This window comes from Nanorana parkeri, unplaced genomic scaffold, assembly GCF_000935625.1.
Source record: "Nanorana parkeri isolate BGI_ZX_2015 unplaced genomic scaffold, ASM93562v1 scaffold1625, whole genome shotgun sequence".
NCBI classification, from domain to species: Eukaryota; Metazoa; Chordata; class Amphibia; order Anura; family Dicroglossidae; genus Nanorana; species Nanorana parkeri.
This window is the reverse complement of record NW_017307893.1, coordinates 272,632-287,019: the sequence shown is the minus strand read 5'-3', so window position 1 is coordinate 287,019 and position 14,388 is coordinate 272,632. Positions and strand designations below refer to the sequence as shown.

The 14,388-nt window shown below is 36.4% G+C and overlaps 1 protein-coding gene across 1 annotated transcript in view; it reads right to left on the bottom strand.

Moving 5' to 3' along the window:
• LOC108799079 (piezo-type mechanosensitive ion channel component 2-like) overlaps window positions 1-14,388 on the bottom strand; it is a gene marked incomplete at its 3' end in the record, with an annotated part of 182,803 nt that overhangs the window by 60,562 nt on the left and 107,853 nt on the right. The window contains exons 8-12 of the mRNA XM_018570899.1: window positions 6,681-6,844; window positions 5,004-5,119; window positions 2,579-2,617; window positions 1,132-1,270; window positions 196-335 (exon numbers count right to left, since the gene is read on the bottom strand). Of these exons, the coding sequence (XP_018426401.1) occupies window positions 196-335; window positions 1,132-1,270; window positions 2,579-2,617; window positions 5,004-5,119; window positions 6,681-6,844 (598 nt within the window). The remainder of the gene's footprint in view (window positions 1-195; window positions 336-1,131; window positions 1,271-2,578; window positions 2,618-5,003; window positions 5,120-6,680; window positions 6,845-14,388) is intronic.

Here is a 14,388-nt window from a genome sequence, read left to right as displayed (position 1 = left end):
GTTTGATGTGACTGGTCCTGAACTAGAATGATGCCTGGGGGTTTAAGGTAATCAGCTATTACAACATTTACCCATGGCAAGAAAACTGTAAAGCTCTACACTCAACCCACAATTAAGAATTAAGTTGTTCTTTATGCAATTTACCTTAGTTTATTATGGATACATGTTATTACAGTTTGTATTATTAAAGCTTACCATCATAGAAATGAGAGCACATATATAGCTTTGCTTCATGATGAACTGTAATGCAACAACCATGACGTGAAGCTTGGTACTTTCTTTTTTTTCAGAAACTTCCAACTCTAGCTCTTCTTCTTCTTCCTCTTCTTTCTTTTCTAATGGAACACATGTTACTAATTCTTCTTCATAGTAAACATGCTACGTACTACATACATTTTCATTGCTTATAAACTTGATCAGTGAGACAAAGCATAACAACAGGTTAACAAAGGGACTCAAGCAGGCCGATACAATTCAGCACTGTAAATGCAGAAATATACCCCCTTCTTACATTTACCACCAGATCCTAAAATACTTGCTGGGCTCAAAGGATGATATTTACAGATATTTACTAAATGAGTTCAAATGTTCACTCACTTAGTGGAGCTGATGAAGCTGTCTTCACTTCGATCATCTAGTTACATGTTAGAACAAACCTATTTTTTTCCCATTCCATTGTAAATGATTTGGTATGAAATGTAATGAAAATTACTTTACATTATTCACTATAATAATAGAATTTACTATTCCTTAGTAAATGAATACTATGGTGTAAACATCAAGCATTTATACAAGCCTAAGGCAAACATAAGAGGCAGTATCTGCATACGTGCTATTAAAGTAGGATGTGTATAATTGAATTTGGTTTGTGTTACTTAGCCTGCTGCAAAAACAGTACAGGCTTATGTTAATAAAACATTTAATGAAGTCCCATTCTTTAACCTGCTGCAAAAATAGGACAGATTTATGTTAATAAAAACATTTTTATGAAGTCCTATTCTTTAACAAGAACTAGAAGCAATTCTGTTCAACAGCACTAAATATAGGATAGTCAGACTTTAGCACCTTTATCTACATCAAACATAGAGCAATTCAAGCCATTACACAATGAGCTGGAAGAAAAGCTGTTACCTGAGATTTCATCATTGTGCTCCCACTTGTATTGTGGTGTGGAGTACATGTCTATTTTAGTTGGTCCATTCTCTATAGGAAGTGATGTATTTATTGAATGGTAATCAACTGGAGTCCCATTAACTGTTACAAGCAGTACCTGTTAAGTAGCAGTTTGTAATAATTAATAATGACATCATGTAATAAAATACATTGCTATTCATTTCAAACATACCTATTTTAATCAAAATTCAAGTTAATAGTGTAGTAACAATAGCAAGTTAATAGCATAGAACTCATCCAATAAATTGACCCATGTAATGTTAACTGCATACAGCATGAGTGAAGGTAATTTTAAACACTCATATCAAAGCTGAAGTGTGGGCTATGACTTGACTGGGGCATTAACTAGGAACCGATAAGGTACTTCTGATGATGTGTGCCCCACTTGTGCCAGCTGCTACTTTCTTCTTCTGTGATTGGACAAGGGGAGATTGTGACATTTATACACCCCTTGTCCAATCACATAATAGCTTCTACTCTTTGCAAAGAATACAAGATGTTTTTTCAATAGAGGAGCTGCACACCAAATGACCCAAAGTTGTTTCTGTGTTTCAGCCCCTAATGTCAGTTTCACCACCAGAGCTTTAGCAGTGACATCACTGGCAGAGGCTGCATGTATGTAAAATTGTCAAGAAAGATGCAGCAGCAGCTACCATTGGGGTATGCTGCATATGCTTAGAGGTACCTTATTGGTACCTATCTAATACCCCATTGAAGAATTTGTTAACTTCAGCTTTAAATGCAGGTAGAGCATGGTTTCAGATAATACAGACAGATTCTGCTAGACCGCTAAAAAGAATGTAATCCCTCCTCTCTCACAATACATGCTCCATAATTCATGGTACATGCTTATAGCATCAATGAAATATGAAGGAGAGTCCATTCAGTACGTCTGGAGGTATATGTACACTGTATGTATGTTATAGTTGCCTGATATTGGAATCAATACAAAAATGAAAGAAATGGAAGAGGAGAAAAGGGAAAGAAAGGAAGGAAAGAGAAAAATGGGAAGAAGTAGGGAAGAAAAGAAGGAAGGAAGAAAAGAAGGGGAACATAGAAAGGAAGCAAAGGAAATGAAGGAAGGAGAGAGAAGGAAGGAAGGAAGTAAAATGGGAATGGTGTAAAATAACGTAGGATTTGGGGAGCAAGGAAAAATTGCAAATAAGTTTCTTCGTAGTAACACTTATCTTGTATCTAGACTCTATTGCTTTAGGTGGCTTTACTGAGTGTCACAGAGGAAATGCAGCATAGTATGATATAAAGGGGTATAATTGCACAACCTAGGACAAGGATGTCCCTATGAACTGTATACCTCTTTGTTCATAGAGTATATACATATCACTGCTGCATGTGTATACAAGCAGAGTGAAATGAAAATGTGGAATGAATCGTGTTGTATACTAACATCATTTGACTTGTATTCATCTTGGGTCATGGAAAGAAGCTGCAAAAAGCAAAGCAGAGTAGATTATTAATAGCCACACAAATACAACATTGCTGTGGATTACAAAATGCTACTAGATATTTTCTAAAAATTCACAGCAAAAAAAATAACGCCAAAAAAACCACACACTCTTTTGCATTAAAGTTAAAACAATAGCTAAAATACCCAATGCTGTTCAAGTAGACCTAGCCACAAATATCAACATAAAGTGATGGTAAGTCTTCAGGGACATAGTAATAGAAAGGATTACCTTTTCTGTAGAAAAAGTTGTTCCATTTTCCTTCAATCCAAGACGCATAAAGACTTGGTCACATGACATTTGCCAAAAGGGAGGATCAGAGTTCTGATTGGCTGATATTGCCTCATGCAGAGATCATGTGAAGGAATGCCTAGACCGATTTTATGTGTCTAGCATGGATAGGAACTTAGCATTTCAGCTACCTTTATTTATATATGACAACAAGACAATAATAATCATCATATGTTTACATTTTAGTTTATTAAGTATTTAGGGTTGTTAAGACTTAAATGTTATATACAAGCCTGTTGTTAAAGAAAACTTTCAGTTTTGTGATTTTATTAATGTCAGAGTCACAGTTGCACAAATGCACCTGTACAATACAAATTGCATTTTGTGGAATCATGTATACATTATTGTGATTCTTCTTCTTCATAAAATAATCTGTTTTTTTAATTGGTTTTGTCCATTTTAACTGTCAGGAGTCTCTTATGAACGCTTCAATGCTCCGTGACATTAGACTGAGCACGTATCTAGAGCCGGACCTTGGAAGCCTCGCAGCGGTAATACCCGTTAGGAAAAGAGTCTGTAATCCAAAATGTGAACTTTTTATCTTTTTGTAGCCTACTTCCTCTTACGTTTTCCTTACAAAATGGGTATTTTAGCTACAGCTTATTCTTTAATATATCTGCATGTAAAGGACTATACAATGAGTATCATTTATTAGAACATACAATGAGAGAATAACAGACACATACCAATTACCCAGTCAATAGCAACAACAGAGTATAGATAAAAATAAATTACAGGTCATTTGCCATCTGCAATACATTTTCTCACTATAAATATAAATCCATTTGATTAGCATAGGTACAATATATTGCCAAAAAGACATTAATCTGGAGCTTAAAACTTTTGTGGCTATAACATCCTCCACTGTTCTGGGAAGGCTTTTCGAGAGATTTTGGAGACCGTCTGAAGTATTTTTGTACCCATTCAGTTCAGGGAACATTTGTGGGGTCAGGTACGAAAAGGCTCACAAACAACATTACAATTCATGCCAATAGATCTGGATTGGGCACAGTCATGTTGGAATCGAGAAAAGGACCTTCCCTAAACTGTCACAAGGTTGGGAGTGCATAATTGTCTAAAATCTCTTTGTAAGCTGCTGGGATAACAGTACTCTTCACTGGATACATCTGAACTTATTTGAGGGGTGTCCATATATTTTTGGCCAATATAGTGTATCTGAATTCATATGAGTTGATGGATTTATGGGAGAAATCAAGCAATATGAACCTGCAAGTTCTAAAAGTTGATAAGATGCTCTGTTACTTATCGTTCCAATGAATGATTCTTACACAAACATTGACTGTGCCACAGCTACAAAACCAAACACTGAATGCATCATACTTTGGTGATGATAAATCACAAACATTTTTTCAGGAGCAATAGAAATTGAATTAAGAGAAATAGCTAATAATATTAGTTTATCTAATATTATTCTAGCAAAGCAAACTGTAAAGTGAAATGTCTACTTGTTCTTTCTATTTCAGCCAATTAGTTAAAGCAGAAAAGTAATGATCAAGTCTCTCTAGTCATGTGACTAATGAAATGTAGCACCCAATGTGAAATTAGTTTTGTCATGATGTCAGTAGCAGTGAAATACATTATACATGTTATATTAGAGAATAATCCATAACAAATATGCCTATATAGAGAAAAAATGCATGATATTAACCAAGCTTGACTAACAATTTAAAGTATATGCCTAGGTAGATATGCAAGCCCATTATTTAATGTAGTTAAGCATTCATTAAAAATGATCACACCCATATTTTAATAGTATCTCGGTCTGTCATTGTACTAGACAGCACCCTGTACATACGCATTTAGATCAGGATAAAGAAGTTCTACAGTGCACAGTACTGTGACTTTAATACCTGGAGATTAAAACAGCTTAAAACTGTGTATTTAGCTGCTTGACTTCACTGCCAGTGTTTTCTTTATGTTTAATGACAAGTTGTGCATTTATTTCCAATTGTTGTTAAATATATTGCACAGAAAAATTTAAAGCACGTGATACTAGATCTTCTTATTCTTAACCATTAGAGTAGAAAAAAAACTTTTTTTTCTTTTGGATCTTACTTTTCTTTCATCCGTGGGATAGTGGGTGGCATACCACAGACTGCGTCTTCTTTCTGCAGTTAGAGGTGCTGGGCTGTACTCTCCTTCGTTTTCCCCTTCTTCATCCTCTTTATTGTCTTCAGAGCTTATCTAGAACAAAAAAAGCCATGTTAAACAAAAGCTATGCCTACTAAGTGGAACCTTTGGTTGTGTTTGATTTTCGAGTATATTGATTTTGCAACCTTCCAAATCAATTTTGCTAGTAAGTACTATACACGCCTTTACTTGTAATGTGACTAAAAAGTATAACTCCAGACATTTTTTAGTTTGAATGGAGAGAGAAACAGTTAAAATATATGTGAGATTTACATTCTGCTTGTAACCCCACTGGTGAATGTTTTCTCAAATCTCCAATCTCACATGTACAATAAATGGGAGATGTGGTCGTCATGGGAAGGAAGGCATGGAAACCAATAAAAACATTGTCAGAAGTTCTAACCCTTCCTCAATCTAATAAACATGTATGTTCATTTTGTCTGGGTCTCCTTATTCCATAAAGAAAGTTAGGGAGAAATTCCATAATAGGGACACAGATGGAAATCGAAAACCTGACATAGGTACTACAGACACAAATACAAACACAATAAGGCCCCATGTATGTACATTTAGGTGCAATTAGGGATTCCTGCGTCAGGAACTTGCTTTTTTTCTGCATCAGGGATCCTTATTCTGGTGTTTACAAGCAGCAGCTGTCACCCATTCAAATTAATGATCAGGTAATAGCAGCTGCATGTAAACCCCTGCAAACCGCATGCTACTGGATGTGATATGATTACATGCGGTTAGAAAACCCTCTCCCTGGATGCACAATTGATGCGTCCAGGGATAGTGATTGACTCCTAACCCAATGTAATCATATTACATGCCATTATATGCGGTGTGCAGGCGTTTACATGCAGCTGCTGTCACCTGATCATTAACCTAATCATGTGGGTGGCAGCTGCCGCATTGTAAACGCCAGATTAGTGATTCCTGCTGCAGAAAAATGCATGTTCCTGACGCAGGAATCCCTAATTGCACCCAAAGATACAGGTGTGAATGGAGCCTAATACACTCCCTGCCCACACACACACAAAAATATCTCTGCATATTTTAAAATAATACCCCACCCCATACACATAAAACAATACACTCCCCCACATATAAAATTATACACTTTCCCCACGCACAAAAAAATACACCCCCACATATAAAATCATACGCTTACCCCCATACATGAAAGAAAATACACTCCGTCCACATATAAAATACTAAAAGGTGTCTTATTACATTATTACTTGAATGCTGAATTGTATGAAGCTAACTGGAGTAATTATCGGCAGCATAACAGTATGTACAGCCTCATTCTAAAAAGGTATTATGTTTGTTAACAAATTTTGATGGACAAGACACTCAAACACACAGGAAACATCAATTATATTATACAAGGGCAGAGCAGCTCATTGATCAATAGAGATCAACGGCAAAGTGAAAATGCTAACCTTCTTACAGTACAGTATTAGCCTGAAAACAAATAGGTCCATTAAGAGGTTGATACAGTCGTATTTAAGTGGTTTCTTTAATGTGTTTTCATCGGAGTAACAACATTCAATCCAATTCAAGGATCAATAAAAATAAATAATTAATAATAAATTACACTTACAGGCTCCTGCAGCCAAAGACGTATGAGAGTTGCCAGTGTGTAATACAGTACTAAAAGGACAACAGGATTTGTATAGTGGTACCAATTTCGTTGGAGAGTTGCTATGAATTTCCATGTGCTTGAACAATCAGTTTGAACTAATGAAGTGATACCAAATAACCTGTGTTAAATAAAAGTAACATACATATGCATAAGACTTAATTCTTCCAAAGGTAAGGATTATAAACATTTATACAATGTAATTCAATAATACAGTATATACGAGTAATAACATAAAACTTATTAATATCAAATATCTCAAATATAACTTGCTATTTGTAGCAATTTAAAAGACTCAGATTCCTTAACCAAGCAAATCAAAATACTCCACCTGCAAATTTATTGAAATGAACTAATGATCACTATCACATGATTAAAATAACATTTCAACTTACTATTATTAAAGTATCTGCTTGCCTCACACAATCAAATATTCAGCTATTACCATAAACACATGAGACATCAGCTGTCTACTTTGATCAAATGATCTATAATGTATCCCAGCCCCAAAGGCTGCACATTCTACATCTGTTCACCATCAGTGAACTGACTACACAGTTCCCAACTCTAATCACATAGGGTAAGCATGCCTTCTTTAAATGAAATAGGCTTCTATTCACTGCCAAGAACAGCTCTTAAAAACAGACTTCAAAAGATGAGCAAGAGTTGAAATGTTTGATCCATGAATCCAGGTAACGATAAGTCAGAAATGTATGGGTTGCTTCACTATGTGTCTTTAAAAGATTAAATATTTTGACAAAGTTGAATGAGCTTGTACAGAGAATCCCAAACCTAATCCATTCTCATTCTGGGTATATGGAAGATTTCTGAAGTACGCGCATTTGTGAGGATCAGTTTGTTATGTACCACCTTGATATTAAAGTGACCCAGTCCATTGTAAGAAAAAATCTTATTGCAAGACCCCTGCAATAGAAGAATCATTATACTCACCTCTCTGTTGGCCGTGTCTCTTACCTTCACTTTATTCCAGCATTGAAGCTTCCATTAGGCTATTCAAAATTGAACACTTCTGGGAGTGTCGGATGCCCATGTCCCCCACAGTGTGCTCCTCCAACATATCTCTGATATGTCCTGTAGTTATTCACTGTCTCCAGTCAAAGTGAGCTCTCTTCCTGACACTGGGACAGGAAGTGATAAAAACCTGATAGCTAGCCTTTCTATGAAAGAAAATAATGTTTTCTCTAGAATTCGGCTTTAAATAAAACAAGCTAAGAATGGGTATGGAGTGGAGGCTCAACTTTTACGTTGTTATAATGGTGTCATGGAAGATGTTCTGCATTCTTGATGTTGTGCATTTTGATACAATCTACATGAGCCTAATATGTGCTATAATTTATTCCAATGGAAAGTGCATTTTGCTGGAAACTGCACAAAAAATACTCAAGCAGGTTTATTTTTATTGCATGGCACCAAATTGCAAAGGTTTGAAATGGCCTTGAAGAATACCTATACATTATTTTATTAAGTAGCAATCATTTCTTATTAACTTTCATTACTTATTTTCTATTTAAACATAATCCTAAACACAGAGTTCTCTCTGAGGTGTTGAAGGAGGGTAAAGCAATCAATTATGAAAGTCTTAAGCTTTCTTTTATGTATTCATGGCAGCACCTATGTCAATTGACAGTTTTATGAGCATCTGTTATCACCACTGGAATGAGGCCAGACAAAGGATGGCCCCTGAGCCTGACACTGTGGGGATACTCATGGCCTACAAAGGAGAGAAATCGATAACCCTGAGAGGTAAATCTGCACTGTTATTTGTGGATATGATTTACATTAGTGCAAACACCTACTGGTTCTCTAAAGGGAAAACTTAGTTATCACTAAGATGTATAATATTGGTAAAGTGGTATTAACTAGGGCTGGTAATGATAAAAATTTTCGTGTTCGATTAATTACATTTTTTTTTAATTGATTAATCGATTGATTTTGATTAATTATAACGCACATACAGATCCAACTACATTGGCCTATACACATACAGCACAGCAATGGAGTATTACAATGAAGTAGGATCACACTAATCCAGCACGTTATTAATCTCATGTGCCCCACTCAATATGGCCGCCGCTTGAGTGGGGCAACTCAGAATAATAACGTGCTGGATTAGTGTGATCCTAGTTCATTTTATTACTTCATTGCTGTGCTGTATGTGTATAGGCCAATGCCTTGGCTGGCGCTCGTGCAGAAAGTTTTTAAAAAAATGTAATCGATCAAAAAAATTTTAATCGATCAAAAAGATTAACGATTAAGCGAGAAATTAATCGTTAATTTGCACAGCCCTGGTATTAACCACTATTAGAACAGAGGCAATTTAATTTTGATGTACATACATAAGCTGGTATTAGCTGCAATGCCACTGTTCTATTTGCAGTGATTCAGCAAGAAATCTCTGGGGACCATCCTTTATTTATTGATATACTGTACACAATATCATTCTAATGATGTCCTATTTCCCAGGAGCTATACCACCTCTAGTTAATTAGCTGGTCATGGATCTGTAAGATTTGTATCATTATAGTATCTTCTATGCTAATTTAATCCAGCACGTTTTCAAGACAATATTTTGTACATATAAAACTTTACAAGAAAACCAGTCCCTGATTAAATGAAACACATTCTAAAAAAGTCCAGATGAACCATTTTTCCAATCCCCTAGCAGATGCTCTCAATTAAACATTGTATAAATTAAGCCAAATTCTGACTCACTGATGGGAAATGAAATGGTTATCAGCTTGTTTTTTATCCTACTGTTGTTCCAAGACATTCTTTATGCAGGTCAAAAAGTAACATAAGGTTGATCAAATTCGGAATATATTCCCAAATATGAGAAGGTATTGTTAGTTAAAATGTTAGGTTAAAACAAGTAACTGCGACTGTAGGGGCACACAGTCTAAAAGCAAGTAGCCAGTGGCACTTCTGGCATTAGTGAGGGACCTACTGTTACAGAAACAGAAAAAGAAAAAAAAAGATCAAAGATATGAATATATACAGTATATATACTGTATATACCTAGAGAGAGAGAACCCCTCAACCTCACTTCCACAATGTTTTACCAGAATTCAAGAGTTCAAATCTATACACACACTAAAAACCCCAAAACTTTTTTGGGGGTTGACATACTCCTTAATGTTTGATCCTATAATGTTTTTAACTTTCCCCCCACAATTAGCAGATATATTAAGTTGTGAAAAGTAAAGTAAATGCATATTCTTGTGTATCTTTAAGGTTATGGTTTTATGCAACGTCTGTCCCTGCTAGATTCAGACAGGGACATAATATAGTCACTTTTAAAATAGGAAGTTCCTGAACAAGGACTTTCTGTCAGGATTAAAACATATTCTTTCAATAAAATCTACAGATTTAAGAGGATTAAAAATGGCTTTTGAAATTACATCAACCTAAAAGTATTATATGAGTTATTAGTGGTCGGATTTACATCCAATTTAGGTGCAGACAGTCAGCTATTTGTACCATTTTTTCCTCCACGGTTAGATACAGTTGTTTCTGGAAAATGCACCAACAACTCAAGAAGATACAAAGTCAAAATAGTTTGTACATGAAAATTCCCTATTACTTTATGTTTACAATCATGCTAGGAAGCTGTAAAACAACAGTAGAGCTCTTTGTTATGTTTTCTGTCCTCATTTGTCAGATCTGTATTACTTTCTTCCGTTGTATTTTTAAAGCAGACCCAGCAGGGGACACTCTCAATTCATGCTATCATTGCATTTTCATGTATTAAAGCATACATAGGGTCAGTGGCAACCACATAGAATAAGAGTGAATTGTTCCGGTTGGCCTTAACATACTTTGGAAAGTAGTCTAAAGCACTTGCTTGAAAATAACTACATCTTGTTAAAAGTACAAAATGAAAGTTAATGTGCCTTCTTAAGAGAGTAATGTATTGATTGTCTGGTGTGCACAGTCCGTCTCTATTGTAAATCAATGAAGTAGAAGTCCAACAGTCAGCTGTACGTGTTTTAAAGGGCTAGAGTGTATACATTTCAAGCGTACATATTGACATTCTGAAAAATACATGCAACAACACTGGTGTATGAAAGACTCTCTTGTGATTAATATCCATACTTCAAAGAATTACAGTAGCAACAGCCAGGAAGTCCTAAGCCTCTAAAATTACTAGTGGCTGATGGAAAGTGAAATCACAGGATGAATGAAGCCTGCTCACTCAATTCAGTAAAAACTAAACCAAACCACACAATAATTAAAATCTCCTCATCAGCAAACCAGCTCCTCTAGCATAATACTGTTCTGTCCTAGACTCCTCAGAGCAGGAAAGACGTTCTAAATTAAAAATGACACTGCTAATTAGTGACATTGTAGTAGAGACATGTGGCATGTTGGTCTGAATTACAAGGAGCGGATGTACGGATGACATGAACTTACTGATCCTGAAAATTATACCAAGGCAGAAAGCTGGAGAGATTTACTGAGCAAGGAGCACGTGTTCAGCAATCACAATTTTTATTTTTGAAGATATTTAAAGCAGAACTCCAGCCAACAAAAGCATAATAAAGATAATCAGCCCATTTAAAGAAACAATAATCCACAATCCACATTCCACAATAACAGGCAGCACAGTGGCGTAGTGGTTAGTGCTTCTGCCTTGCAGCACTGGGGGTCCCCGGTTTGAATCCTGGCCAGGTCACTATCTGCAAGGAGTTTGCATGTTCTCCTGTGCTTATGTGGGTTTCCTTCCACACTCCAAGGACATGCTGGTAGGTTAATTGGCTCCTCCCTAAGTTGGCCCTCTATGTATGCATGTGAGATAGGGACCTTAGATTGTGAGCTCCTTGAGGGTAGGGACTGATGTGAATGTGCAACTATGTGAAGTGCTGTTTAAATTGTCAGCGCTATGTAAATACCTGTAATAAATAATATGCCCAAAACATGCTGGTAGGTAAAGTGGCTCCTGTCTAAATTGGCCCTACTATGTATGTATATGAACCAAAAAAAAGCAAGATAAAGATATTTAGCCCATTTAATTAAACAATAATCCACATGCCAAAGTCATGCTGGTAGGTAAATTGGCCCTACTATGGGTAGGTATGTATGCATGGGAGAAAAGCGACCTTAGATTGTAAGCTCCTTGAGGGCAGGGACTGAGATGAATGTGCAGTATGTAAGCGCTTCGTACATTTTTGCTGCTATTTAAATACCTGTAATAAAGAAATAAAAGAAACAGAACCAGCTTTTTGATGCAATATTCAGCTTCAATTGAGAGATTTCTCCCAGTATAATGTATTTCTTCTGCTAGATGACCATAATTATTCAACCCACTTGCTCTGAGCCTGGACTTAATCTGTTATGTTGAAGACATTTTACAGCTTATGAAAAAGCTGCTTGGATGAGCTGTGAAATATCTTCAACTTTACAAAGTAAGTCCATTTAAATGGGTCTAACTACTACCAGCTAAGGTGAGCCTGTGTTCACATTAATCATTATTATTATAAAACAGGATTTAGATAGTGCCAAAAGTTTGCACAGCACTTTAGAAAATATGGGGCGCAAAGTACAATTACAATATAATACCATAGATAAGGATTAGAAGGACCCTGCTTATGAGAGCTCATCCAATTATGTGCAAGCAAAACTTTTTTTGTTAATTCCCTTGTTTATGACCAAATGTTCAAAGTAAACATAGCTTCACCCTTTTTACTGAGCTAAGTTAATGATCAATATTCACTATTAGACAAAGCTTTATTCAGACAAAAGGGACTTTGAAGCAAGATTTATCTGCCGTGCCGTGGTGTTATTTAAGCTTACCTATAGAGTGCTGGGAATAGTTTTTAATGTTTTAATTGTTTATTTGTAACATTTGTTATATTGTATATGTATTGTAAGATACATATATAAAACAACACTTTAAAAAGTTATAAACTGTTAAAACAATTTTAAAAAGGCAAACATAATAAAATAAAAATAGAATAAAGCCATTTATTTCAGTCTTGTACTACTGGTACTACTACCTTATGCTGCTAGATGCAAACAATTTCCCCTCACAGTTAGCATGTTTACTGTAATCTATAATCTGTCTGTAATGGGCATTGCTGAAAATGTGAAAAACATATAGATTTTTTAAGGAAGCATGTTTCTATTTTAATAGCTACAATAAACATATAATCAAGGGCACATTTAAATGCGCAGTATTATACAGGAAACTTAAACAAAATTTCTATGGCTATTAAAATATATTCCTTTAAACATAGCTACTAATTGCTCTGGAATTGCTTTCTGAAAACTAGTGAAAGTGACCCTTCTCATACTTCCTAATATCCCATCTATCAGTACCTGGTAATGCAGGGCTGGCCTTTGGGGTGTGTGAGCTGTGTAGCCACGCAGGGCACCATGGCAACAGGGGCGCCAGGCGGATGATACTGCTCGCTATGACACAAGCTGCAAGCAGTGCCAGATTCCCTACAAGGCGGTAGGAACAGTCTACAGCTTCACTTCGGATCCCTGCTGCTCCCCCTTCTCCCGCCTGTATGGGCAGAGGCAGCGGTAATCGGAGGAGAAATGGAGTGGGGGGCAGGAGAGTGCACTGGCCAAGCGGGGAGGAGAGAGGAGAGCCGCTGTCCTTGTGAGGACGGCAGCGACTCTGTGGGAACAGACACTGCAGTGATACCTGATCACTCCAATGTTTGTAAACAACAGGGGACACATACGGTAGTACTATGTATCCTCAGTTATGAATGAACAGGACGTGCTTTACATCACTTCCTGTTCATTCATGAATTTCTGAATCGGTAGAAGCAGCTCAGTACTGAGGCTCCTACCCATTCATAACTGGATGATATTGTAAATATTTACAATCTCCAGTTTGTGAATGAATAGGAAGCCTTTGTACAGAGTGTTTTCCATTCATTCAGTGCTGGTGCTGTAGAAAAAGAGATTGAGGACGCTGTGTCCTCATTTTCTTTTTCTATTTCAAGAGGGAAACGTCAGGGGTCTGTTTAGACCCCTAATATTCCCCCCGAAGCCCCCCCAAAGAAAAAAAACAGCCCCCCCCCCGAAACACACACACATATTATACATATGCAATAGTGTGCACCATGCACTGTGTGTCAGTAAACAGTGTGCAGCATGTACTTTGTGTGCACTATTTAACATGTAGTCTGGGTTTTCTGTTTGTACTTTTCTAGATGCACTTACTTGAAAGAAAGGGTCTGCATGACATCCTGACACTTTATTGTTATACACTCGATTTTAGTTTGACATTTATTGTTTACCACTTGCTTGCCTACTGTTGTTTTATTTAATAAGAATACTTATATTGTGCTTACAAGTTTAATACCTTTAAATAAAAGTTTTATTTTATCATACTTTTGAATCTGTTTCTTTGGGGCTGAATAAAATGGGAGGCTTTAAATGGTGCTGGTATTGGAGAAATGGTTGTGGCCACTGGAGGGGGTGTGGTTACTGAGCGGTGTGACCACTGAGGCGCACTGCAAAGCTTTCTTGCACAGGACCTAGATAATTTCCAATCCAATCAACCAATCTGATTGAAAGAAAAGCTGGCCATACACTTTGGTTGTTTTATTTTTATTTTTTTCTATTATTATTTTGTTATTTTTTTCTATTGGGCGGGGGGGGGGGGGGTCCGGGGGAAGAATTCGGGGT